Source organism: Lichenostomus cassidix, chromosome 14 (assembly GCF_008360975.1).
Source record: "Lichenostomus cassidix isolate B80296 chromosome 14, HeHo_3.0, whole genome shotgun sequence".
Classification (NCBI taxonomy): domain Eukaryota; kingdom Metazoa; phylum Chordata; class Aves; order Passeriformes; family Meliphagidae; genus Lichenostomus; species Lichenostomus cassidix.
In genome coordinates, this window is record NC_139495.1 from 12,454,377 (window position 1) to 12,482,172 (window position 27,796).

Sequence of the window (27,796 nt, forward strand, 5' to 3'; positions counted from 1 at the left end):
GATAATAGCACATACTAATCTCACAGGAATAGTGGGACTTGATATCTCTTAAATGCCATGGAGCTGTGGAAATGAACTTGATCAAAAACCCCTTAATGCTGCAATCTGGAGAATATCCAGAGTGCAAACAATTGCCAGTGGAAGTGTTTGGAGTGTTGACATGCATGTGGAAATTTTCACAATGCCTCAGTAAGAAGATGTCTGCACTCTAATGCTCATGGAGGAAATATCTCAGAATATAGTAAATTCACAGGCTAAGGCCAGTCTGCATTTAACCCCTATAGCTTTTACTTTTTTGTTTTAAACTCGAAATACCACTTAGAAAGGTGGAGGATTTAGAAAGTTCACAGAGGAATCTATCAGAACGAAACAGGGACTGAATTCTTAAAAGAAAGGAAGAAGAAATTAGGAAATTGTTAAGATTTTTCTTGACATGTACATTTGCAGACACCCAAGGGAAAATTACGATGCTGATTTTAGTTACAGAGCTATAATTTGAAATAATCTACAGTGGTTTTTCCCAAAAAACTCTTGTGTGAGGAGTCTGCCTCTTGTTTTCACGATGTTCTATTTGATTTCAGTGAGCCTCATGCTCCTGGATCTGCTATGAGAGAGTCACTTGAGCTGCCCAAATAAATACAGACAAAACCATCTGCAGCAGGGATGAAGCACAATCTAAACAAGGGCAGTGTCTTCCTGTATTTCTGTAGGGAGATCATGGTTTCAGTGAAATGAGCAGCAGAACCAAAAGCAGACAGCTGATATTCTGGTTTGTGGCCCTTTCAGGTAATGTCAAATTACAGCAATGGCTCAAGAGTGACTCATGTAAACCTGCTCCACACAACTGCTCTTTTGTCCCAGATCATTAATGATTTTGTTCATATAAACTTCACATTAATGACAGCCAGAAAACAAAAACCCACAACATTTTCTTCCCCCGTGGGAAATGAAAACTTGGAACATGCAGACAGCAAAACAACCCCAAACCCACCAAATTAAACAAAAGTAGTATATTTAGCTCCCTAAACAGGAGAGCACATATCTAATGAAACATATCCAACTAATGGAAAAGCAATATTGCAAATCAGCCACCTAACACTGAATTACCTTGCACTAGCACTGGGGGGAAAAAAAAAAAAAAAAAAAAAAATCAAACAGAGGTCAGGCTCAGCTACCCTAGTTAAGGTTTTTCTAAAGCAAAAACATCCAGGAGAATATTCTCCTGCTCATCATTAGCAGTGGGTAAATGCCTCGCTGCTCCTGCTCCTTAATGAATTCCTACAATAACTGTTGAAGATATTTGAAGATATTGCAAAACAACAATGAATAATATGACAGTGGAGCAGATCCTAACAACTAAACAGTTCCCCATCCTAGCTCAGCTGAAGTAATGGAGCAGAACTTACTGCATCATTTACGTTGTCTAACTACCATTCTTCATCCCTTTTTTATTGTAATTTGCACATATCAGTAATTCAAAGTGCTGCAATTTAAAAAATATTCAACTCTCTAGGCTAATACTATCATTCAGACTGCATCAGAATAGAGAGAGATGAATAAATAAGAATACCATCATTTTTTTCTTCAATATTTATTAGGATAAAGTTCTAATATTGGTTTATTTCTAAGAGATTGGTGATATTTTATAATAGATCTCTTTCACAATGATTTTCTTTTCATGCCTCTCAGGTAGAAATCCCTAGATCACACTAAACTCCTCAGACTCCTCCGTGGTGTGCTTTTTGTTTTGGAAAATAGATTTATTGTATTAACACTTTTAAAAGATGTGTTTAATGAGGGGGAAAAAAGGACTCATAATGCCCTATAATATTTTCAAGGCAATACCAGCTATTTTTCCCTTATTTTGTTCCGCATGTTTACAATTCCAAGGCAAACACAGCTCAATCTAAAATTAGTGAAAAGGGGTTTAAATGCCTTTCTTTCAATGGTTTATAGGCCCTGCCAGTACTTCCTTTGTGCCACTGCCAGGCTGCAGGAGGAGGGAAGGTAAGGCTGTGTGGAGAGCAACAGCCTTTTGACATAAATACATAAAAATAAATGTATTTACATCCAGAAGGGTTTAAAATGTGGACAGTCATGGCAGACCTTCCAAAGGATGCAACTTGGAGCAGCACTCCTGGCTCATCCTTCCTCTATTGCTTACAATCTTCAGGCCAAGGAAAGGTGTTACTAATAAACCACTTAGCTCCATTACATTTATCAAACTATGGAACAGCTGGGCACAACCTGGAGAGTAAGGAAAAAACAACAGAATGGGCAAAGATGGTGTAAACTTGCTGCAAAACACTGAAACATTGCTGATTTTTTTCTCTTTCCAGAGAATTCCAGTGGAATACCAGAGAGAAATGCCATTTGCCAAAGGATTGCAGCTCCTAGAAGGGAGCTGTGCAGGGCAGGCAAAGCCCAGCCATTCCTCTTGCAGAATAAGCTCCATTCAGAGCAATCAGCACAGCCCAAATGCCAGCTCTGGGAACTCAAAACCCTTCAGCACCTCCATCTCCCAGCAGCTCAGTGCCACCACAAGATCCATCCCAACTCCTGAATTTCAGCTTTAGCTGGGATTCCTCAGCAGAGCTGCTGCCTGGCACTGCCCTCTGAGCATCCCCACCCCACAGCAGCCCAGCTTGTCACCATGCAATGGCAAAACCACTGCAGGGAAGGACTGAAGACTCTGCTTATCTAGGTTTTACATTTCTGCCACAAACCACCTGCCAGTCACCATTTGTCCTTGATTTCCCACTGTATATTTGCAACAATTCTATCTCCTCTGCCTGTCATGTTTATTTTCTGTGGTTTTCTGGAAGTGTCTTTTATTGCTTTGTTTACTGGGTTACTCGAGGCTCTGCAGCTTTGCTGGAGCACTGGAGGCATTCCTGCACCATTAATAGAAGGTCAAACACCTAAATCCATAGGCTGTGAAATTGAATTTTAAAATCCAGGATTTCTCTGTAGTTAGCCTGTTAAAACTATACTTACCTCAACATTTTTATCCATCAAAATGAAACAGGAAAATACTGCAAAGCAACCATAGCTAGGAATTAAACAAAAATTCACCTGAGGGATGCTGAACATAAAAGTTGATTATTAGAAGAGGATTTTGAAAGGGAGCAGATTTTTGTTTCAATACACACAATTCCAATTTTAAACCTCTATGTTGAACGGGAATTGCTGTTTTGAAGTGTTTTTTTTCCTCAGGAAGGGATGGGGACAGAGCATTTCCCACTCAGAAATGAAGTCCCCATGTCCCAGGGAGGAGAGCATCCCCCAGCCTATGGATCTGCCAGGACCCAGCTCCTCTGCAGGGCTCTTCCAGGAATCACTGACACAGGATCCTCATCCCCAGAGCTGCTGGAAGGTCCTGCACAAGGGAAATCACCAAACACACCCTGCATGGGGAGGTTCAAAAGCATCAAACCTTCCTCACACTCCAAAGGAGAATTCCTCCTTCTCTCTTTGTGTACATCCCCAAAGCTCTGCTTTAGCCTGTTGGAAAATTAGTATCTTTTCCTGGAACTGCCTTGATAGCTACTGAGGCTCTGTATTCACAGCCAAATTAATGTTAGCTTCCCTCAAACATGCTGTGATTATCTCAGGGACCACTGCTTCCCCCAGGTTAGAAACCCCAACCTCCTTCGTGCAATTTTTACCAGAATTTTTCTAACAAAAGCTGTCAATTGCATCAAATTCTGCTAAGGGCTGTGAGGTTATTCTGTGCTAGGAAATACTGCTCGTGACAGAGGAAAAGCTAAAAGCAACAAGCATGCTGAGCACTACAGAATTGATTTAAATCTATCCTCAAGATGAACAGGCTTTTTTTTTTTTTTTTTTTCATCCAGTAAGCCAGGCAGTCTTTTTGAAATAATGAAATCTTATTTCAAAGACATTAAGAGGAAGATTGTGTTCAGTGTAGGAGAATAAATGCAAAACTCTTCCTTTTTTCTAGCAAGGACTGTGTGTCTAATTTTTTCAGTGACACGAAACTTTGTGTGTTGGGGCAGAACTCAGCTGCTCACATTAATCCAGTGGAACAAAAAAAATGAATCTAGTCTATTATTTTGTCAATGCCCATGTGCAACACAGAACAAAGAAAAGTGTAATTAGAAATGTATAAATGTATATAAGCAAAAATATACTCAGTCAGCCTAATACAGAACAAGCCATACTCATTGCCTAACACAAAATGTCTGAGAACTGGAGTTTATTTGAGCAGAGGATTATTAAAAACTGTTTGAGAAGTACCAAATACACACCTACCAAGAATCACACCGTTTTGCCTCATACTTCTGTATTTTCTATAAGCATAGAAGGTTATATCCTGAATAAAAAATTCCTAATTGTTATTGGGTTTATCTATGTGCTACAATGAAAAACTTTACTAGAAAATAAATTCCAAGTATGAATGAGCAACAAGTGTTTTGGATTTGCCTCTTCTCAGAAAGGGAAAAGGCAACAAATTAATCAGCACAAATACTTTTTTTCATATGTCCTATACATTTTAGAGCTTAATTCATGATATTCCTTATTCTGCCATGATGAGAGCCTTTCTAAAGGCAAGCATGATGAATTAATTATCCCTAGCTGTTGTGAGGGGAAGAAAGGTCTGTGAGTAATCTGTACACAGAGTAATCAGCCAGAGGTGACACAAACACGACAGCGACACCACCCAAACACCAACAGGGGAAATACAAGAGAAAATCACTTCAGCCACAGCCAGAACCAGACAAGATTATTCTCTAAGCATGTCCCTGCTGCTCACTGGTGACTAAAAGCTATCAGCCCCTTTCCTCAGGGTTTGTTAGTCTGGTGATGCTGACGCTTTAGGATTTTAGCTTCTACAGTTTTCTTGTATCTGTAATTTTAGTGTATAACTCTAGACTCCATACAGGGTGCTAAAGCTCCTGTTCTCAGCATTTTTAGACAAAACTATTCCTCTCTAAGCTCGGAATCCAAGGACACCTCACTGTCTCAGAGCCCCAAACAGCAGTGAATTGGGGGAGCAAACTTGGAGTAATTGACTTCATTAGCTGAAGCTGTAATTGGAGGATTAAACGTTGATATGCAAATGGACAAAACTTATAAAGTATGAAAAACTCATGACTTGCTGTCCAGTTTGGGTGTAGCCCGTTGAGTGGCTCTGTCAGCCCTGAATGCACCTGAAGGCTCTTCAATAAATAATATAACTGCTTTTATTCTCTTCACTCTGTCTCACCTCTGTTTGAGGTAAACCTTACAAAGCATCAATGCAGCATCAGCACAGGCAGCTGGGGAGCCCAGAGGAGCCCCACATAAATGGGGACAGCACAGGAGAGATCCCACAAAATCAACCCTAAGGGGAAAGTCAGGGCACTTACTGAGAGCAGGCTCCGCTCATGGAAACAGTAGGCACCACTTGCATGGGGCTTCTGGGGAGTTTCCTGGGGGAAGAAAAAAAACATTTTTATTAGGAACGAGGGATTTAGAGCAGCTCCTGCTTGTGCCCTGGGCTCATGGAAGGCTCAAACAAAAAATACAATTGCTGGTGCACTTCTTGGGCTGTCACTGCACCAACAGTACCAACTGTACCACTGTACCAACATAGACTTGTGTTATTTATTTATTGATTTATTAAACATGCCATGCACAGTAAACAAGTTCAGACAGTTTGCAATGGATTTGAAACCAAAACTCTAAATTTTCATTGCAAATTCACCAACTAAAACAGACATTACTAAGCTATAGGTGTAAATTTTCCCCAGCACAGGTTTCTGTTTCAATAGGAACACACCGCTGTAATTTGCTTCTTGTGTATCCTTCAACTGAAAACTTGAAGCATTTTTGCCAAAGAAAAATTACCATAAAATGCATCACCAAAAGGGGGCCATTCAGAAGGTATTTTCCAAGCACAGAGCTGGGAGTTCCAACAGGGTAACACTCTATTCCATGCCACTCTTTCCTATTAATGAGCAGCTGGGACAGGTAACATTTCACTGAATTATTCACTGAATTTCAGTGGTTACAGTAAGCTCAGCCACGTTTTACCTGACAAATTCTCCCTACATGCATTTTTCATTTCCAGGTGCAAAAGGCAATGTGCTCTTTTTGATATGAATACTCCTGAAAACAGAACCACTGTTCACATTTTGAGTTTCCAAAGAAAATACACACCCAGGTCAGTGTAGACTCAAATCAGTCTGTAGGTAAATTTGATATACTGTTTATCCACTTCAGCAAAATTCCAAACAGTAAACACATTGGATATTTTTTCACAAAATATCTTCGTCCTTATATGTAATTTCATTTTAAACAAAACAAACAAAAATTAAATAAATCAGCAAATAAAAGAATCTGTGGTGGTTCTTTCTAATGCAACTGAGGATTAATGGGAACAAGAACCATCAGTACTGGAGAGGCACATGGCTCTAGAAACATGTCAGACAGCATTGCAATGATCCAAATACTGATGAAAAAACTCAACATCTTCAGCATTTGGAAAGGTGACAGGCAGGAACAGCAAGGTCCTACTTGTACAAATCACTGGGCAGAATTGTCTATCCTAGCAAGAACTTGGTTTGTTATCCAGCTACTCAGGCAATAGCTAAACCATGAGGAAGAGTTTCAGGCACATTCATATGATTATGAAGCAATTTTCAGTAGAAGGAAATACAGCTGGAAAATGCCAGTGGTTTTTGGGGGGGAACCCCTGAATTCTGATAAAATCCGATTTAGAGGCCTCAAGATAAGCTTGTTGACTCTGGATTTGGACATCACACCTTATTCTTTCTCCTGACACGAAATGCCTTTCAGAGCTCTCCATGCAGCTACAGTCAATCTTGTGGATTGCACAAGACGCACATTTTCAATCCTATATTTTCTTTTTCACAACTGCCATAAATTGTAGCAAAACACAAAGTAGCCTCTTGTTTTGCACTCCTACAACCCAGAAATAAATTCCCAATTAGCAAAGTTTTGCTTGCATCTGGTATTACAGCATTTTGATGTGACAGGAACCTAAAAACCAGCAGAACCCTTGTGCAGAGTGCTCAGCTCTGAGCAGAGACAAGGGAAACTTGAGAGGCAACTGGAGCAAGTCCTGCTGGGTGTGTAGGGGGAAGTTAGGCAGACATGAGGATCTATTAAGATTAGTGTTTTCATAGTTTTTATAAAGAGTTTTTAGGTGAGAGTGTCAGGTGCCAGAGAGGTTCTGAGACATCCCAGGGGCTTCTCCCTGGGGCAGCAGCTCAGGCAGCCCCACAGGCAGAGGTTGTTCTGCAGGGCACGGAGAAAAAGTGACATTTTATGTCATCATACTCAAGAATTCCAAGAGTATTTCAGACATACTAGTATTTCCCAGAGAATTTGCTTCGTTAGGCATTATATAAAAAAAAAAAAAAGAAATAACCCAAAGCAATACTAAAAATCACTACTAATACATATATACAATTACTAAGTCTGACTTAACATCTGCTGCTTCAGACCTTTATCAAAAGCCTACGTCTAAATTGATCTAATCTGATATTTTTTAATTCTGTTCTAAAAATGCAATTAAACAATGATATCTGTTGCTGCAAGTTAAAAGCCATTCCCTTTAGATAACAGCCAAATACAACAAGCACTGAGTTTTGCCATCATTAGACTTCTAACCATATTACTTCTATTTTGAGGCTTTTTTTGTTTGGTCTCAGTTTAATTTCCTGTCAGCCTTACAAGAGATTTCTAATGTTTGGGCTGTAGGATATGCTCTGATTAAAAATAATCTTCCCAATTACTGCCTGGCATGACTCTACTGCCACATGCACTCTGCCACTGGCTTCTGCATTTCTGTCAGCAGTAATTGTGTCTGTAGCTTCTAACTGTAAATGAAAACCCAGGGGGCATATTTGGGTTCCAGTTTCCTCTGCCCAGCCATATCTTTTAATTTGCACTGTCTGTCAAAAGGAGATGTTGGTAGGCACTAAAAGGAAATCCTCAGAACATCAGGTTGGAAAAAAAAAAAAAGGGAAAGGAGGAAAAAAGAGATGCAACAGGAATATGATAAATCACGTTTGATGTTTGTGCCAGGATACTCCACACAGAGCAGCTCAGTGCCCTGATTAGCCTTAGAAGAGGGGCACTGAAACCATTTACTGAGCATTCCTAGCTGCACTTTATTACCATTACATTTAATCCTAAGTCTTAAGCAGCACCTTAATTTTAAAATTCAATCGTTCTAATGAATATTTGACAGAACAGCATTGCTCATCACAATGGGGAAAAAAGATTATTTCTCAGGCTCTGGGTCCTGGCCCAAACTGTGCCATGGGGTTACCCATCTGAAAATCTTTAGGCATCAGAGTGCATATGTGGGATATCTGGGATTGCTGCAAAGGATAGCAGCATGAAGGCTGCTAAGAAGACACTTGCAGTTATTGCTAGAAGCTAATATTCACTATAGAATGAAGAATACTCTAAAGTCCTCTGAAAATAATTTTCTATGAAGTCTCAATCACTGATCTTTCAAAATTAAGTAAATTTCTGTCTCCAAACTACAATGTCGTGCAGCACATTTGGAATCCAAGAGGTACAGAGAGTGTATTTTTGTAGACAGGAATCATGGAAGTGTTTTTTGTGACAGGAGGGCAAACACTGAGATTTGGTGAATGTGAGCAGGGATTTGTCCAAATAGCACTTAAAACTGAATAGCTTCTCCTGGCATAAGAAGTGATTTGGAATAGGAAATGCAAATGTTAGTGCTCTGCACCGTGTCTGCTGGCTGGTGCTCTGCTCTGTGCTGTTTATATCTGTTCATGAGGGAGAACAGAGTCAATCCCAGCTCTGTCCTGCACCTTTGGCTCATCCCTCCGTGGTGTCACCTCCCTTCTGCAGGCTTTGCCCCTCAGTGCATCTTTTGGGGTGATGAAACTCCAGGAGCAGAAGTTCAGCACATCAACTCAAACTGCTGCACAGTGGGGACTGTGGGCACCACTGCATCACAGCTCCGTGGTGTTTCTGAGGTAAAAATGGCACAGATCTGTTAAAATATTCATTTCACAACACTGTCCAAGCTGTGCAAGGAGCTCTTCATGGCTCCTCAGAGCCCTAAAGGGCAGCAGCACTGCAGATGCTGCACTAGAGAACAAGACTGGGATAACCTCAAGCTATATCTGCTTCTATTTCCATAGCTCCCTTGAGATAAAACCCTCATTTACAAGGTATATTCCCCTACCTGTGACTGAAACTGCCAGAAGGTTTCAATAAATACCTGCTTTGTAAAAAACTAAGGTTAGCCACGTAGTTCAAAAGGGTTACTCCTGTGACCGAGGCCATGGATGTGTTTAAGTATTTATTTAGCATAAAAACTGCAGTATTAAGTGTGGCAGTAAACACATTATGAAGATTAAAGGAATGTTGGGCTCTCAAAAAGGACCTTTCCAAATGCTGGCTGCAGAGGTAGCTCACCAGCAGAGCTGGGGCAGAATCAGCTCTGTGTCACTGCAGGGCAGGGGAAGCCCAGGGCACTGAGTCTCCCCATTCCTAGGATCATCGTGGCTATTAGGAGCTCCAGAAAGTTGTTTCTAATTTTTTTTTCTGTTGTTTCTCCCCACTTTAGTGCAGCACAGTGTTGTGCCTCGTGAGCAGGTAGAGCAATCCCAGCAATGCCAGCAGGATTGCTGCTGTGCTAACCATGGTAACACTGCTCTGCCTGCCTCACTGAGACCGTTCAGCCAAATTCCAGGGAACAAGGCACTCAAAGGACATGCAGGAATAACAAAATAATTTGAAAAAGGCTTAACTGTTCTCATCTGTCATTAGAGAAGTCCTTCCATCTATTTCAGTGGTGAGCTTTTAGCCCTGAGCACCCTGCTCCTGACCAACACTGAAAAGCAGGAACATTATCCTTCCAGAAGAGAGCTTTGACATTCTGCATTTTCAAACTCATCTATCATAGGTCAAGAAATGAATCACACCTCTACAAGCAATGCAGTTTGGAAAGAAATGCCACATGTAGAGAGAAGAATGGTAAATATATCTATTTTTTCTTATTTTTTAACAGAAATTTTGACGTTCCTTGAAAACTTTAGATGTTAAACAACGTCTGAAATCAGTGAGTAGAATTAGAAAAATATAAAAACAAACTAAGCCCCACCAGTTTATCCAACAGTTTTGTGATTTATGACATCATTATTCTTAAAGCAACTGCACAACTCTAGGCTGCCTCTGTAAGCCCTAACAGGAAAACAATAGCTGAAGGATCCATAACATTCCACTGACTGGAGAATGTTTCTCATGGAAAAAACAAAGAAAAATAAATCTCATTTGGGTAGACACCCCAAAAGTTCTGATCCAGAGACATCCTTATCACCACAGCAAATAAAAGCATCGTTTCACACACTGAACAGAGAGATGGTGGGATGGATCAGCTGACAAACACCAACCTGCAGGAAAAGGGACTTTTGTAAGGTCCTGAAAGGGTCCAGCCTTCCCCAGCTGTCACACAAGCCATGCTGGATGCCATCCCCAGCCCTGGCACCCACCACAGCCCCACTGATAGAGAAGGCAAAAGTCACTGCTACCTTTTCTAGCACAGCTTTATCAAAAAGATTCTTACTGTTTACGAAGAAAAACTATTTCAGCCTGAAAAAAAAAGCAAAAATAAAATAATCCAAACCTTCCACGTTTGTAGATTTACTCCTGCTATGTATAATGACTACAACTGATATCAAAAGAGAAGGTGGTGCTTGATTTGCATAAAACAGGAGAGCCTTGGGCTGGGGATATTTTTGAAAGATTTATTGCTGTTGCTTCCAGCTGGGTGTAATTTGACAATGATTGCAAAAGGTAAAGTCCCAAGCACAGAGAAGTCCATGCAGGTCCCACACTGCAGCCCAGGTGCTCTGTGTGAGCAGAAGGAAGGACAGCAGGGAGCTCAGCTGTGTCAAGGGAAAGCAGGAGATTTTCCCCAAGAGGAACGTGACTTTCAGTGGGAGAAAAAAGGACCAAAAAAGGATAAAAGATGCAACCCATGGCCCAGGCACACAGAATGCATCAGTGCAAAACTCTTGGGGAATTTGTAAATTAATAAAACAGGGGTTTTGGGGTTTTTTTAACTAGAGATCTTTCGAGGTGTGCTCCATCCAAGCAGAAAAACACCAGATCTGTAAACACTCCACATTTCCAAGTAAGCAGCTCCACACACCTTTTTCCTCCTCCATCACCTTCTCCAGCATCCCAGGAAAATCCCAGACTGCAGGTGATGCTCCCTTCCCATCCCTGCCAGCAGCAGCAGCCTCCCCCAGCCCAGGAGATCAGAGGTCAGAGGCTGCTGAGGCTGGCCAGGGATCCTGCTGCTGCTGCAAATCTCTCACCAGAGCACCTCAGCCTGACACTTAATATTCACACTGGATTGCAAGCTATGTACTCAAGGATAAAGCTCAGTAATAATAAAGATTCACTGCCTGACAGGCTCAGCATACAAATTCTCAGGGTAGAGCTCCCTTGGAATATGGAGTTTTTTTTATCTAAAGAGGAATCAGGAATTTTCCTCTTATAAAAGAAACAACAGTACTTCCCATTTAGGAACGAAAACAATGGAATGAGAAAATATAAGTTTAGTCTACGATTAGCTATTGGTAAAGAAGGTCTCATATTTTATTTCAGTATCAGAACCCTGTGTCCCCAGCCCTTGCCTTGCTCATCAGAAACAGGAATACATCAAATCAGCTATGCAGTTTCTCTTTTTTTTTTTTCTGCAGGGCCAAATCCTTTGAACCAGAAATTCAGTACTTTAAACCATTCAAGATTTTGCCCAAATTTCAAAAAAATTTTGGCTTGTATTTAGCATTTCAGCTGTGAAGCCAAAATCACTGGAAATACTTAAAACCTTGATACATGGTACTCAAACATGATATCAAACCACATTGGGTCACCAATGAACAAATTTCTAGGTGTTATTTACACTTAATTTTACCTTTGAGTCTCACTCATATTTTATTTTTTATTTTATCCAACTTTGCTTAGTTCACAGTAATATATTAATTGTTTATTATACAGTGGCACTGTAAAGTCATGGCCTGTTTAGTTTTTCCCATTTAGTGTTTCTTTTGCATTACAACAACGTGGCAACTTGTTCCTGTTGGTTTGTTATGCAAATGCTATATATGTGGGAGTTGGTTTGAAATTAATGAAATTATAACTAAATGCCTCATAGTTTTTACACTGAAAATACTGTTTCTAAAATTAGATCCCCTTAAGCTATTTTATTTATTTTGTAATTTTCTTCAAATGTCTACATTTCTATTACTAAATCTACCCTTTTCTTTTAAAATCACGTTGCATTCACCTTTAATACATCTCAATAAATCACCTTGTTAGTCATACTTTGATTCATTACATTTCATTGCCTTTCATATTTAAATTATCCATTTCTTCTCCTGCTCCCCACGTTACCTTTGACAATGACAAGTCTCACTTTGTGCAATGATTCCTTATTTTCAACCTCACAGAACTCCCTCCAGCAACACTCCATTGTTTCCCCTGCAAGTTTTCCTGCAGAACTTCCTTCCAAACCAATCCCAGATTTACACATTTATAATCCCACCCCTTTATTTCATTTACATTTCACATGCACCAAGACAGTCAGCGCTGCAACAAGACAAATTGCATTTGCTGCATGATGAAAGAAAGGATAAAGTTCAATTCAGTCCTTCGAGGAGCACCTGGTGCCTGTGCAGGGATGCAGCTGGAATCCTCACTCCATCCCTCTGCCCACAGGTTTTGTTGGACACAAGATACAAAGCTGTGAGGCACAGTCCAGTTTGGTTATACAATGAAAAATTAGCTATTTTCAATCGCCAGAAGGAATGAGCAGCAGAACCTCCAGATCACACAAATATGATCATTACAGCACAAACAACTCCTCACTCTCACTCTCCTCTTGACCAAAGCTACATTGCTCAGAGATTCCACTCACTGTCAGCATTCACTTCTCAGAATTAACACAGAAACAAAGCAACAGCTTTGCTATTCCCATAAAAATATTTTTCTTCACAGATTTCTTAACTGAGCCTTACACAAAGATCCTCTCCAATGCTGAGCAGCAGATCAAGATCTCTGTAAAGAGTGAAGAGATGAAAGTGCAACAACCTGAGCTCAGACTGAGGATGAAACAACACTCAAGGTGGATGTTCCTCACACCTGCCCTCCCCACTGCTCCCAAGAAGATTGGATTCAAAAAGCTGCCACGTTTACCAAGGGCTGCAAATCTCAGCCTGAGTCTCCCAGACTTCTGGGCAAGAACCAAACCCTGCCTGGATGCAGTGTGAGGTGTCTTCATCTTTCTAGGGGTTAGGAGAAATGGTTAGGATTATGAGAGAACTGCTTGCTCCAGTGGAATTTCATTCCAAGTCAAATTAAAAATTACTCAGTATTTTGTTACTGAAGGCAATCACCTTGAAAGCATCAGATATTGGTTGCTGTCAGATAATAGTTTGTCTAAAGAAATCATGGCAGTGTTTATATTCTTTTTTTTGGTAATCTTACCTTGTAAAATATTTTGGAAATGCTTTTGAAAAAAAAGAAAATAAAATAAAAAAAATTTTAAACCACAATTAAGATCTAGCCTGCTAAACCAAAACAAAATTTCTTTGTTCAAAAATACTCCTTCATAGGTTGTAGCTTGAAAAAGCCGTGCAGGAAGGAATGATTCAGGTCTCATAGCCACAGCTTACAGACAACTGGCAGAACATCTTTGTCCTGTTTAAATATCAAAGCTCTTTGGGTATCACTTGATTTACCCATCATATTTCAGATACTTGTGAATAATTCAAGATGTTATGCTTTAACTTCTCTCAGCAATTCCCTTGAAGAGGAGCAGTAAGTAAGCATTTCATATAAGTTATAGCATGGATCCAAATAATTAATATTTTGATGTACTTTACCTGTCTTACTGTTTGCTCTTGTGATATTAAGTTGGTATTAAATAAATAACACACTCAGCTAACTTGTCCTACTTTTCAAAGATGCTCCAATCTATGTAATTGCTTTATGAGATTTATTGTTGCATCTTTACTCGAGTTACATATTCTGTTGATGTGCTATCAACGTAATTAGCTGTTGCTTAGGAGGACACTTTTCCTCTTCAAGCCAGCATTTTTATTGCAAAAGGAAAGCACTGCTTGTACTCCCATGGAATCAAAATCTCCTTTCCATGGTGTGAAGTAACCTTCTTCATCTTGGCAAGCTTTCCTTGGCACGCTGAAGCAAAACAGAGGTGATGTGCTGTTATTCAGGCATAAGGAAAATAGTAGCAACTCCACTAACAAACCTCAGAGGTGACTAAAGGCACAGAAAATCTTATGAAAACAACAACTAAAGTTTGCCCTCATTTTTTAAATGAGAATTCAGAAAGCCTGTGTCCAAGTGACTGTGAATTATGTACTAAGATTACACGATTTTGAAATGAAGTCCAGCAGTAGGAAGAAAAATTGATTTCAGCTTTTTTTGTTTGCTAGCAGAGAAGAGTGAAAAAACTTTACTCCATGAAGTTAAAACCCATCTTTGAATAGAAGGATGAGGAATCAGCACACAGCTTGAAATAAACTCCACATTCTTGAAAGAAATTCGAATTCTGCTGCCTCCAGCATTGTGAACTGCTGTCCTCTAGGAGCTCTGCTTGTCTGCTCTGCAGACTCACAGAGACAATGCCCGAGGTGAACAGGGGCAGGGATGCAACAAGAAAAATAAACTCCTGAAAACTGAGAGAAAATTCACTTGTTCATACTGCCTTCCCTCCATCATTTCCACTCCTGAAGGGTATTAATTGTGACTGTTAATTAGAGTGGCATCTGTCTCCCCCAGGCTGCAGGAGCACATCAGGGCTGGCAGAGGTGTGCAACAACTCAGAACTCATCAGCTGCATCAGCTACACCTCAGAGAACACATCAGGTGAGCATTTCAATGGACAGAAACATCCTGGACATGTTTTCCAAACTTAGCTTCCCCTGGCAGGACAGAGCAGCAATGCACTAAGATACCAACTGCATGATGCCAAAGCTCAAAGTGCAGAAAGCTAACACAGGTATTATTCCATTTATTCCACAAACCAGCTGGCTTTAGGAGAGCACACATCTACTGCATTGTCTGAAAGAAACCTACTGTCATTGTATTTATAACCTGCTGTATTTCTAGGTTTTGAGCACACAGTAATAAATTGCACTGATAATTTTTTTTTTAAGACCTGTAACTTATAAGTGAACAATGTTGTTTGTCTCAGGATTTGATTTCTCAGTATTTTTTGTCTTCTCTACATTGTTCTTTTACTTCATGGCAAAATCCTCTGCCATGTTAGCACGTGTACTAAAATAGTATAATTATATATCATGCACTGCAAGGGAGAAACCCCTCAAATATCACATTTCTGGGAACTCTGACTGGCAGCTGGAACACAGAAGCAAAATGCCCACCAGAGCAGAGTGTTTATGAATTCCTGCAGAATTCCAAATGCTTTTTGTGACTTCTATTCCATTTTTGAAACTGCTCTTCACCCCAACCTTACCTCTGATATTACAGCACAGCTTCCAAATCTTGCAGTTCTCACTATCAGACAAAAAGGGTCTATTTATGGCTAAATGAGAATAAAGCACAGATTTCTTTCCCAAAGTGCCAGATAGCAGCCTGATAGCACTGGAATCTCAATATAATCCTCTAATGCCTGAAAGCCCTTCAAGCACCTCAATCCATCAAGTGTTAAATGTTTTATTACACCCATAAACACTCCAAGGGTCTAATGAAGCTTATACTACTGAGGGTGCAACAAGTGAAAGGTGGTGTAAAAATCAATTTTCTTTCACCTCAGCTGATTTATATTCCTTCCTGAACAAATTAATTTCACACTAAGCAACTGGTTTAATAAAACTTCAGAGCAGCTCTCTATTAAAGAGTTTTGTTCTTAATCCAGGCAGAGATAACTTGGAAATAGTAGTAAAACAGCAGTCTGGGATTACTCTGCAATTTGTAAAGGCTGGCCTGCCTCATTTCACAGCTTTTTCTCACTGAGTTTTATTTCTGAACTCGTGAAAATAAATTTTAAAAAGCATAATGCAGGTTTGAAGTCCGGAAATAACACTATAAACAATGCCATGTAAAAAATAAAACAGGCAAGTATGAAAATATATCCCAGGGAAATAAACACATTTGCAGCCTTAGTCCCCAAACTGAGAATTAAGCTGTGCTTAATTCTAACCCTGTCTGCAATACAACCATTTTTATTACAAATAATAAAATCAAGGGGATTGCTGAGGTACTTGATATCAAACAGGGACATTTGTCATTGCAGCACTGCTGGAATATTCAGTATTTCTGTCCTCTCGTCCCCTGCTGGAGCTGCATTTTGCATTTTGCATCCCTCCCAGCCCCAGGAAATCCCTGCTCACAGGAGGTTCCTCCTCCTTTTCCCCACCCCAACCACCTCCAACACACTTTGCTGGCTGATGAGGAACAAGACAGAGATAAAAACTGGATTTCAAGCAAAGTCCATTTTCTCTTCATAGACTGAAACAACAGTGAACTAATAGTGACAAATTATATCCATTGATACGTCTGTGGAGCTTTATTGCAGATCTCCATTGTGCTCAACACAACTGCATTTTCTTGCAGAGACTTCAAACTTAACCAACTTAAAGAAATAAAGCAGGTAGGATGCAAAACTGTACAGAGTGTACAGAACACAAAACCAGTGGTTCCAGCTGACAAAAAAAGAGGAAATGCTCTGAAAACTGAGAAAAGCTGAGCTTTTTTTACCATCATTATCTCTGCTGACTGCACTTCTGACAGAAGTCAATAATACCACAGAGTGGATTTAACTCTTTTCCCACCTCTCTTGCACATCCTCCTGTGGCTCCCAGGGGATAAACCTAAGGCCAAATGTTCATAAAAGGAGGTGCATGGCAAAAATGGCAACCTGGAATGGATGCAAAATGTGTGTAATAAATACCTAGAGCACAATTTGAGTAATTCCAGAAATATTAATGCATCTCTGGAGAGTTTGTTTAAATAATGTGTTTAAAAGTAATTTAAATTTTTCAGAAATAGGCACGTCTTGGAATTGTGCTACTCATTTTTAGCCAGCATGGAGATTTGATTTGCTTGCTATTGATTGAAAAACATTTGAATGAAATCACTGCTATTTTTCTGAGATTAAAAGTGTCATTTGAGGCTCCAGGTTTATGTTTTCTGATGTTGCTTAAGCTGAAAAAATTAATGTGGTTTGTGACCCCAATGCCAATTCCCCAGAGCATGAAGCAGCAAATAGACCACAATTAGATCCATAATGGCAATTTAAAGTAAAGCCAGATAATTGAAAGTTGTTTTCTTTTCTCTCATCTCACATAAGAATATGCTGAATGACACAAAGGTGTGCAAGCACACCAAAAATGTGTTTAGCATTAGGGACTGGAACATAAAATCTGGGATGCAGAGTGGGGACAGGCTGTGGCAGGGGGAAAGAACACCCAGGTCTGCTGTGGAAAGGCAGTCAATGAAATTAGTTAACTTATTGTTTCCAAAATCTAAAAAAAAAACCCCAAAGATTTCATAGTGGTAAAATCTTGCCTGTGTGACTCCAGTAATTTAAAGGAGTTCCAAAGGAACAAAAAAAGGAGAAAAGCCATTTAGGAAAGGCAAATAAATGAAGGTTTGTTATGTAACAAATCAAGATGTCAATTATTTTAACAACGAGCAACTCGTGGAACATTTGACTTCACTCCATTTCCAAACACTGCACCAATGATTTTCCTTGACACTTTGTAAGGCTATTAACAGATTCCACTAGAGATTGGAGAAATTTAAGTATTAATGGAGTCTTTACAAGAAATTAAGAACAAAATGAGAAAATCCTTATGTTTCAGGCATCCAGGTTAATTATTTCAACCTGGTGGACAAGGACAAGGTAAATCTTTGTTTCAACCTTTAAATTTCTAGGTAAACTAAAAAAGGTGATGCCCTACATAGTGTATTCAAGCTTCTCATGCTGCCCCCACATGTGCCCAGGTATGCTTTTAACCTGATGAAAACCAGAAGGTGTCAACTGCCAGATCAAATCATTCCTTCTGCACAGGGAACATTCCAGCATTGTGATGGAGTGATTAATAGTTCTCCCAGCTGCCTGCAAAGTGCCATGCTTTAAAAATCCCTCCTTTTCCAGAATAGTACTTATTTCAGAGCCTTGGTGTCAGCTTGTATTTTAATAATGTTTAGGTTGGTTTGAAGGACAGAAAAAGTTCAGTTCTCAAGGTTTTGCTTGCTCACCAGTGTTTCTGACCAAGCCTTTATGCTCAGTCATTAGTCTCCAGCACGAGTGCCAGGAGAAAGAGCTTCTAAATAAACCATATTTTCCCCAAGAATCATCCACAATCCATTAGTAACTCTCTGCTTGCTTACATCATCAGTAGCAAAGGCTCTGGAACCAATCACTGCATTTGAAATTGTTTTTAAATGCACCTTTTAAAACACCTTTTAAGCACAACCTTCCCATTGAGGGCACAAGGAATTTTGGCAAACTGTACTACACCACACTTCATCTAATTCCCAATATTGCCTTCTCTGCACAAATCACTGCTCACCATATCTGACTGTTATCTCTCTGCCTGATAATCAGGATTGCAATTCTTCTTTCCTTCTACTACTACTCTTGCCAATCTTTTTTCCCTTCCAGGCATGCCTGCAAAACGTCTGTATGAGAGTTACACTGATTTCCTAATCACAATATGATTTTCCTGAATTGACAGTGAATTTGCCAACACAAGTGCAAGTCTGAAAATAGTCAAGGCAGAAGGTGTTCTGGAGAAGCCAAGTTCTCTAAAGAAGGCAGACTGGAACAGCAGCTCTTTGCCAAGCAGCCAGAGCAAGATATTCCATGTTTTTTGTTGATTTAAGGTCTATGGCACACACTGCAGCTGTGACAAGGAAGGGCACACACAAAATGCAGCCTATCGACTACAAAATGCTTTAAACCACACTGGTTTTATCGAGCATTCACTGGGCATTTGTCTCCTGTAACATTTCTGTGTGTTAGACAAGGGATTTCTCTCCCTCCTCGCTCTTTAGAGAGATGGGAAGTTTAATGCACTGACTGGTAGTTAACAATCAGATTTTGTCAGCTTCTGTGCTGAATGGCACCTTCCCTGTTCCTCTGCCTTTCCCAGCACTGCTCAGTGTGAATTATTGCCTCATTGCCAGGCAAGGTGACAGATCTGGGAGGGAAGCACGTGCTGGCAGGCAAACCACCCTGTGGCACAGAAATCCTCCATAAATCCTCCCTGCTGGCACCAGCAGCTCCTGCCTCCCTCCCCTCTGCTCTGCTGGCACTGTGCCACATGCACACACAGCCCTGGGCTGGAGGGGCTATTGCTGGCTGGGTTTTGGGAAGGGGCAGGCAGGATGTGCTTCCCCTCTCCCATTTCTCAGGGATGTACCTGCAGGGTTGCTCTGAGCCCATTTTCTCCCTGCAAGACAGGCCCCAGTCCTGAAAGAGCCACAAAACCCCCACACATCATGCACAGGTGACACAGGCCTGTGGAGCAGATAAAACAAACCCCAATGTCAGCCCTTTCCAAAATCACCTCTCCTGCCAAGTCCCTCCACACCCAGCTCTGACCTTGCACAGCTAAAGCCCCAGGAAAGGCTCAGGTGGGAAGTTTAACTGGTTGATGCTGCAGTGAATGAGGCAAAAACATACCCAGAACACCCAAAATCCAATTAGGAAGACACTATCCTGTTAAAATTATCCAATTCTGAAAGAAATCTTCTCCCTCCCTCCATCAAAACATCTTAACTCCTAGTTTTAACGTGTGAGGCCATAACCTGTGGCTCAGCTTGCTCTGAATGGAGCTCATCTGAGCATAATTTCCCCGTTAATGGGAGCTGTATGAGGAGCTAATTTGGTTCAGCTGAGCACATCATTCAGCACACAACTGAATCATTTGTGCCTCAGAAGTCTGATGGCATTAACAAAATTCCAAACCAACTGCTGGGGAAAGAACTTTGCTTTCACTGCTCTGCTCTTCAGAAAGACACTCAGGATCCAGAGGATGAATGGCAATCAGGAGCTGAGGAAGCCTTTCCAGCAACAGAAGGAACAAAATGTGAGAGGAGAATGAATAGCTGTGAGCAACATCCACCTCTGTCCCAGAGCAAGTGGAAAAGCTGAATTCAGTTCAGAAACATCAGCAGCACCAGGCTGTGCAGCACACTGAACATTGTAAGACACTATTTTAAATAAAACATCCTGGATTGCCTTGTTTGCCTAGGAACTATCTAGAAGTGCACACACTATTTTAGATCCCTCAGCATCACTGAGGAGAACATTCCAGGAAACACAATTCCACACTTCATTCAGATGTGAGGAACTGAAATACAATGGCATTGTCACTTAGGAGAAATCAATGCTACAACTGCCTGAAACGTGCAGTTTCAAATCCCATAGCAAGCTCCTTCCCTGGAAATGTTTAAAGATCAGCCCCAGAATAACTTCAGTTCTAAATTACCCTGTTTCTTCCTTCCTCTTCATCAGATTCAGATTTTATTTATTTTGGTTTTTGCTGTCATATTAATATATTACTGAAAATATATTTTCAACCATTTTAAGAAAAGAACATGTTTTTAAAATGATTTTATCTGAGACATGAAATCATTTGAAATAACGCTACAGCTCAAGTAAATTTATGGTTCCTGCAACCAACATAACAGTGTGCATTTTCCATTTTCTTTTTAGCTGTGTATATAATGAATTTCACAGATTCTGCTGATGCAAACACAACCCAGTCTAAAGAAAGTCCTTATCAGTAACAGCAACAGAGACAAAAATCTGCAAACAATCTTAAGTGATAATAAAGGAAGATGAAGAATGGATGACCTGGGTTATAAAAATCAACCGCAAGAACCTTTTTAAGGATAAAAAGGGAGGCAGAAAAGTTCTCAGCATCATAACTACACTACCTACACACACATAATCCAGGCCCAAATTATTTCCATGGATTGGTGTTTTAGGAACTGATGGGTTTAGTTCCATTTGGGGCTGCAGGGAGGGGATCTATGCCTTGAAAAACAAAATAATGTTGTCTGCAAAAATGGGAAGAACAAGAAGGAAAACTAAATAAATACAGACACTTATAAGATTATAAAATATAAATCAAGCATTTAACACATTTACACTGATTTCTATCAATATTTCTGTGACACTCACAGACTCATACAAGGGTGAGGGCAGGAGAGATCAGTGATAGCTCTGGCATCAAAAACAGATCAGCAATTTGCAGATTATTTAAATTACATTACGTAGCAAATTCAAGACAAAGCATTTGGAAGTAATTTGAATACTCTGATCTCTGTCCTGCCTGACTTTCAGTTAATTCTCAGGACAGTTATTTTACCCATTCAGCACTGTGTTTGTTTAATGCTTGATTTCCCCATAATAAATGATGTGATATTTCTAAAGTATCAAGGGTCTTTTTTTGCTGCGAGAAACGAAAAGCCAAATTTGGCTTACCTTTATCTAAGAATTAGGCAGGATATGAATACAGCTTGAATTAGAAATCCCTGTGAGCAGTGCCAATGTTCCAAAACTGACACAGGTTTGTGGTTTTTGCTTTGGGTTTCTGTTCATCTGAATTGATGGCATTACTCCAGTGAGGATCCTTGGAGTAGTCAGTGCCATCCTGACTTGAGCTGTGATATCCCAAGAGGACTGAGGAGCATAGCCTTAAAACTGAGAGGAAATGCAGGAGCTTTTCACTGAATTGAGGGAATGATGGAAATTTGGGTCCCTGAGTGTGCTCTGGTGGCAGCCAAGCATTAACCCCCAGGCTGGCTACTGAAAAATAGAAATATTCCTACAGCTTGTTCTTCCTCCTATGGAAATACAACCCAGCCTGTACAGAAACACTCCACATTTGACCAGTTCATGCTGGGGAAGTTGCAAAGAACTGGTATTTGGTATCTAACTTGAAATTTTTGAAGTTTGAGGGGTTTGAGAACCCTTCTTTCAAAGAGACTTCATAAGTAAAATCATATTTGCAGTGCAGGACAAAGGACAGACCAAACAAGCCACTGAAATTAAGATTTTCAAGCCTACAAAGCAGCTGCCTGCCTTCATTTCTGCCATGCATGGGTGACCTTTGAGAATCAGGCTTAGGTTTTTTCTCCTTTATCTCCTGCAGAATTACGATTTTTGATGAGTTTGTCCATAGCTGCTACTCTGTGAACTTGCTGAAATATTTTCCTCCCACTCCTGTACCTCACACAATGATTCTGACCTGCAGATTGATTAATTTTGGTTTAGTATACAGAAACAGAGAATGCATTCCACATCATGAGAGTATAAAATGTCAGGTTCACAAGCAGAAAGTTGCCCATCACTGATGGACAAAAATATAAGGGATTTTATCTACATGGCAAATTCAGGCACTGACAAAACTGCTCAGATCAATATTCATAGCTCTGAGTTATTTTGTAACCAATAACATCACAAATGTTAAAATCTAAGCATCTTCCAAACAGTCTGTAGCCAGCTAATAGCAGATTTTTGCTGCTGGAAGACATCTTGGCAGGGTGGACTGGACAGCATGTTAAAATTGATAAATCTTTGAAAGAGATGATTGAAATAATATTCCTAATGCTTCACCCCCCAAAAGGTATTCCAGTGCAGCAGGGTGAAAGTTGTGGGATAGGAATAGTTCAAATGAGATATTAATTACATCCCTAAAAAAACCACACCAAGTAAGGAAATAGCTGTTCTGAGCAGGTCACCTGAGTGTCACCTCCAGGAAACAAACCCACTGCAGAATAATGTACAAAAAGCAGGTAAAATACCAGAATACAAAGAGAAAAATTAGCTTTAACAAAAGCTCTATATAAGTGTGTGAAGTTACTAAACACAGAAATTAATACCTAGAAAAATCAGTTTTATCCAAGGAGAAAGAACAGCTATATCCACAGCAGGATGAGATGATCAGGACACTAAACATCACAATTATGACTGTTTTGCAATGTTCAAACACAGCTGAAAACACAAAGCCAGTGTCTGCTGTTAGCCATTCCAAACACCAATCACTCCAAATCCTGTATGTGCAACTGCACTTCTCAGAAATGTGCTTTTCTTACAGAACAGCAGCTAAGTTTAGAAGGCAGGATGGGTGCATCCCAATGGAAATACAGGCTCTTTACATGAGCACTTTTGTGAGAAAAGGTAGAAAACTAAACTAGGCTACATGTTGAATCTCCAGATGAGAGAAGGAGATGAAAGACCTGAACTGCTGAAGACCTTTGGGAGTCTGAGCACAGGAGCTGCTGCCAGCAGAGCACAGGGAGCTGTGCAGTTCTGAACTGCACTGCTGGGGAAATGCAGAGAGGTGAAAATCAGCCAGACTGGACCTGCTGAGAGTTCCTGTGTGTGTTTGACTGTGGGGATGAAGCACAGGCAATGGTCTGTCAGGGGATGGAGTGGGATGGTGACAAACTATTCCCCAGCTGTTGGCCACAACATGAAGAGCACTGGAGCTGAACTCAGCCCCTTCCCAAATCCCAAAGGACTCTTGGAGCAGGAAGGCTCTGGGTACAGAGCAAGGACCATGACCATTTCAGCACATCCCAGCCTGGCAGGGGTTAAACCCCACACTGCCACCTGCTCACTCCCCACAACATGACCTTCTTTGACCTTCCCCACCCTGGGAGGGGAAGGTCAAAGAAAAAACATGGATTGAGAACATTTTAATAAGTTAAATGGAATAAGAAATTGTGAAAGAAAGAAGGAAAGAAAGAGGGAGAGAAAGGAAGGAAAGAAAGAAGGGAGGGAAGGGAGGAAAGGGAGGCAGGAGCCCTAACGAGGAGGAACAGCAATGTTTCACCTTTGGAACCATTTCACTCCGCACTGGAGAGCAGAGCAAAGGCTCTAAAGAAAGTGAACCTCACCAACCTACACCAAATCCCCTTTTCAGCTCTACAAGCATCCCATTCCCAAATCCCAGGACACACTGAATGAGGGATTCAATTCATTTCCTTTGTATGGAAATGGCAAATAACAACATGTAAATTAACTATAAAAGTAGTAGGTATCAAGGAGAATAAGCATTCCCCCTTCCATTCATGTTGTGTTGAACTATTTTATAATCAACCTCCATCCACAAATGCATCCTTAAATATCAACACAAATCATTTACAACCAGCATTAAATAGTATTTCATCAGTGTATCATTTCATGGCATTTAAAAGACTTTATTTCCATACATCCAAATGCCAGAGCAAATTATTTCAAACCACTAAGAAACACAAATAGTTAGAAGGTTACATGTGGCATATTAATTTACATTTCAAATTGCAACCAAGTCATGAGCATGGCTTGACATTGGAAATGTATATAGTGAATTAGATCTAACCTGCCCTGTATGTGACTATAAACCCACAGGTTGCACCACTGGTTAGTAGAGAGCTCACTTCTCTCTTTTCACAGGTTATGTATTTGGGTTTGGCTCATTTTATCAGTGTATAAAATACTGGATTTTATATCTATATTTGCCAAAAGTTCCACCCTGATTTCCTATTTCTCACCTACCCAGCTGTTCTCTGTAATAATCAAGGATTAACAAGATCCCAACACATCCATTTGTATCCTTCTGCTTCATCAGATTCTCACTCTCATCTCTTCCAGGAGGTGAAACAACCGACTGAGATTTAAATCTGAGATTTTAAATCTGCTCGGTCTTGCTGGGGCTGGGGGTTAAAGCCAGCTCTGGTTATTGTTGGGAAATGCTTTCTCTGAAGCACAGTAAAATTTGGGAATTCTGATGGTGAATCATGAATAAGGAGCAGATATCACAAGCCCCATGCAGTAAATAAACCCTGGAAATGAGGTCTGGATTTCCTTCTCAATTTACATCTTGTTATTGATCAACTTTGCTGCCAAAGAAAACACAAAACTTTCCCTGTCATCAAAACCTTATGGAAGACACAACTCTGTAAAATTTTCTGGTGTTCTAACAAAGTACAGCCAGATTTCAGTGCAGCCCTTTCCTCAGGGCATTGGCCTTGCAACCAAATACAATTTTAAGTTGTAAGAACACAGTGATTTTTCCAATATCTGCTACAGAGCAAATGAAACAATGGCTTAGAAAATGTTAGAAAAGATCTATAGATAGAAAAAAGCCCCACAGAAGTTACACAATAAACCACATTCGTATAGACTAGAAATTAATAAATAGGGTCAGAGTGAAGGAAAAAAAGTTGTTTCATTACAATGTGAACAATTAAAATTCCACCTAAGCAAGCTGTAACTCTGAAAGTCAGCCCAAGAAATTTGTAATTAGTCAGTTAGCACATTATCATTCTAGTTTCAACTTTTCCCATTTTAAAAGGTATTTATGTATTTTTAAATTTCATATACAACTCAAGAGAAAATGGGAGAGGAAAGTGATATGGGAGCTGTAACATTTTCAATTCCCCTTATTCACCTATGCCAAGTTAAAAACAAAATTGCCATTAGAATAAAGTGAATTACTTGATACTATTTCTTCAGTGCCTTATCAGAGAGACCAATCTGCAAACCTCCTAACACTTCAGATAAATAGTTTTACTTAAAAAACCTAAATTATTTACCATGTTATGCACAGAATGTTATTTCTGTCAAGGTAACGTGTATATTGATATACTGTATATTGATATATTCCCTTCCAGAAATGGCATTTTTAGGAGCTCCCTGGACTCACAGGTGAACAATAATGGATGTGAGACTCTCCTGGGGTCTGTTTTCAATCTGTAACCTGTTCCAGAAATCCTGAGTTCCTGGAGGAGAACCTTGCAGCCCTTTATTCCAGACTAACTCACCTAATTGCCTCAAGCTGCTTCGCTGTTTGCATTATTTCCCACCTTTTCACACATTTGGAAAGAAACCATGAACCCTTTTTGCTGCCAGGCTAATCAGGATCACAACTTTACACTTGGTAAATCTGCTAGAACAAGGGGGAAAAGGGAGGGGTGAGGGCAGAAAACATCCTCACTGCCAAATTCTGTATTTTCATTAAGTTCTCTGTCCTTCAGGGGAAAGGAATCTCTGAGGCTTACATGAATCAATAAAAAGTATTGGGTTTATAATGAGAGAAAAACAGGTATGGTAAATTTATTAAAGCATATCAATATCCTTCCAGGCACACAGCCTCCTCTCACCCTGGGGTATTGGGCAAACTCTGAGACAGAACAAGTGGAAATTCAACACAGAGAATTTCCTCTCTTATTCAGGAGAAACTTTCTGGATGACTTGCAAAGCCACACATTCAAAGGGATTTGAGTTCAGCATCCATTCCCATCGTGTTACCAGGATTTTAGTTTTCAATTTGCTATCATTTTAATGAAGATTTTTTTCAAAATGAATCAATGACTGAAAAAAAAAATTACTAAAACAAGATAGATTTTTTTTTTTAATTCAGCAGGTGATTTCTATTCTGAAAGGCATATCCTTCCTCTCATCCAGATTCCCTGAATTATATTTAAACAGGCAGGAAGAAAGGAACTTATTTAATATCATTCCACCTGAGTGCAAGCATTTCCCATTATGTGACCACAAACTCCTCTTGTGAGAACTTCACTCTCTACTCTCACAAAGAGGTTACTTGAGAAGTGGCATGATTTTTTCAAATTTCAAATACTAAAATTTAGCAGAAATTACCATTTTCAATGTAGCCACTAGAAAATACAGAAGAATAGAACAAAAAAAAAAGAAAACAAACAAAAAAAAAAACCCAAAAAGCAAAAGAAAACAAAAAAAAACAACAAAACCCATCTTCACAATCCCATTCAATAACACAGTCTGCCAAGTAATTACAGCAACACAACAAATTTGAGAAACCTTCCGTACTGCTTCTCCACAGCTATCCTTTCAAAAATTTAGAAAAAAGGCACTCTGCACACCAACAAGTTAACAAAAAAACCCAACCACCATTTGGAATTAACTGTAATTTTTGGACAAATCACTAACACCAATCCCATCTTATCAAAAGGAATTAATTATGTTCATTTATCTCAGATGCAGGAGTTGGCCTGAGCGCCAGAGCTCTGTGGGAGCACAGCACCAGCACAGACAGCACCAAAATGCAGCTCCAAACCTTGCAATGTCCATTTAACGGAATTTGGCACGAGATTCCACATCTCAAATGGACAGGTGTTCACACACTCAGCTAAAGTCTATTTATTGGGGGGATATCTATGCACCTAGGACTTTGCCTTCTCTTTGAGGATAAAACTAAACAGGAGAACCAGGCCCTAGACATGAAGAACTTGTCCCTTCTCAGGATTATTTGCACAATTAACCCTCCCAGCCATTGCACTGTGAGCAGCAGCAGGGCAGCCAACACTTGTGACACACTGCACAAAGGATTCCTTTTAGGATGCATTGCTCAAATAAACAGATAACTTCACTGTGCTGAAACACCTCTGAAAGGTCACGTTGGCAAGCAATGTGGGACTTCTGATCATGAAAATCACAAAAGGGAAATAACCCCAGTAGGTGAAGTACCATTTTTTAAGATGAACTTCTAGTTTGGACAGAATAAAAGGATTTACAAACATCAAGTCTCTTTACCCGATTTTCCCTCCTACGGTAACATTTTTAACTTTTGGCCTGCCTTATCTGTGAGGGGGAATTATGAGGGCATAAAGGATCCTTTGACAAGAATCCTTTTACAAAACAGAGGCACTTTGAATGGCAGTTTGCAAACCATGGCCCTTTGTCCCTGCACAGATTGCCCATAAAAGCTCCCTGTCAGCTGCACTCACATCAGCA

At 40.0% G+C, this 27,796-nt stretch overlaps 1 protein-coding gene across 8 annotated transcripts in view; it reads right to left on the bottom strand.

Moving 5' to 3' along the window:
- The window catches only part of RBFOX1 (RNA binding fox-1 homolog 1), a 1,091,692-nt gene that overhangs the window by 626,901 nt on the left and 436,995 nt on the right, over nt 1–27,796 (bottom strand). For all 8 annotated transcript variants that reach the window (XM_085074907.1, XM_085074911.1, XM_085074910.1 and 5 more), the window contains one exon: nt 5,373–5,435. In XM_085074907.1, coding sequence (XP_084931033.1) covers nt 5,373–5,435 — 63 coding nt within the window. The remainder of the gene's footprint in view (nt 1–5,372; nt 5,436–27,796) is intronic.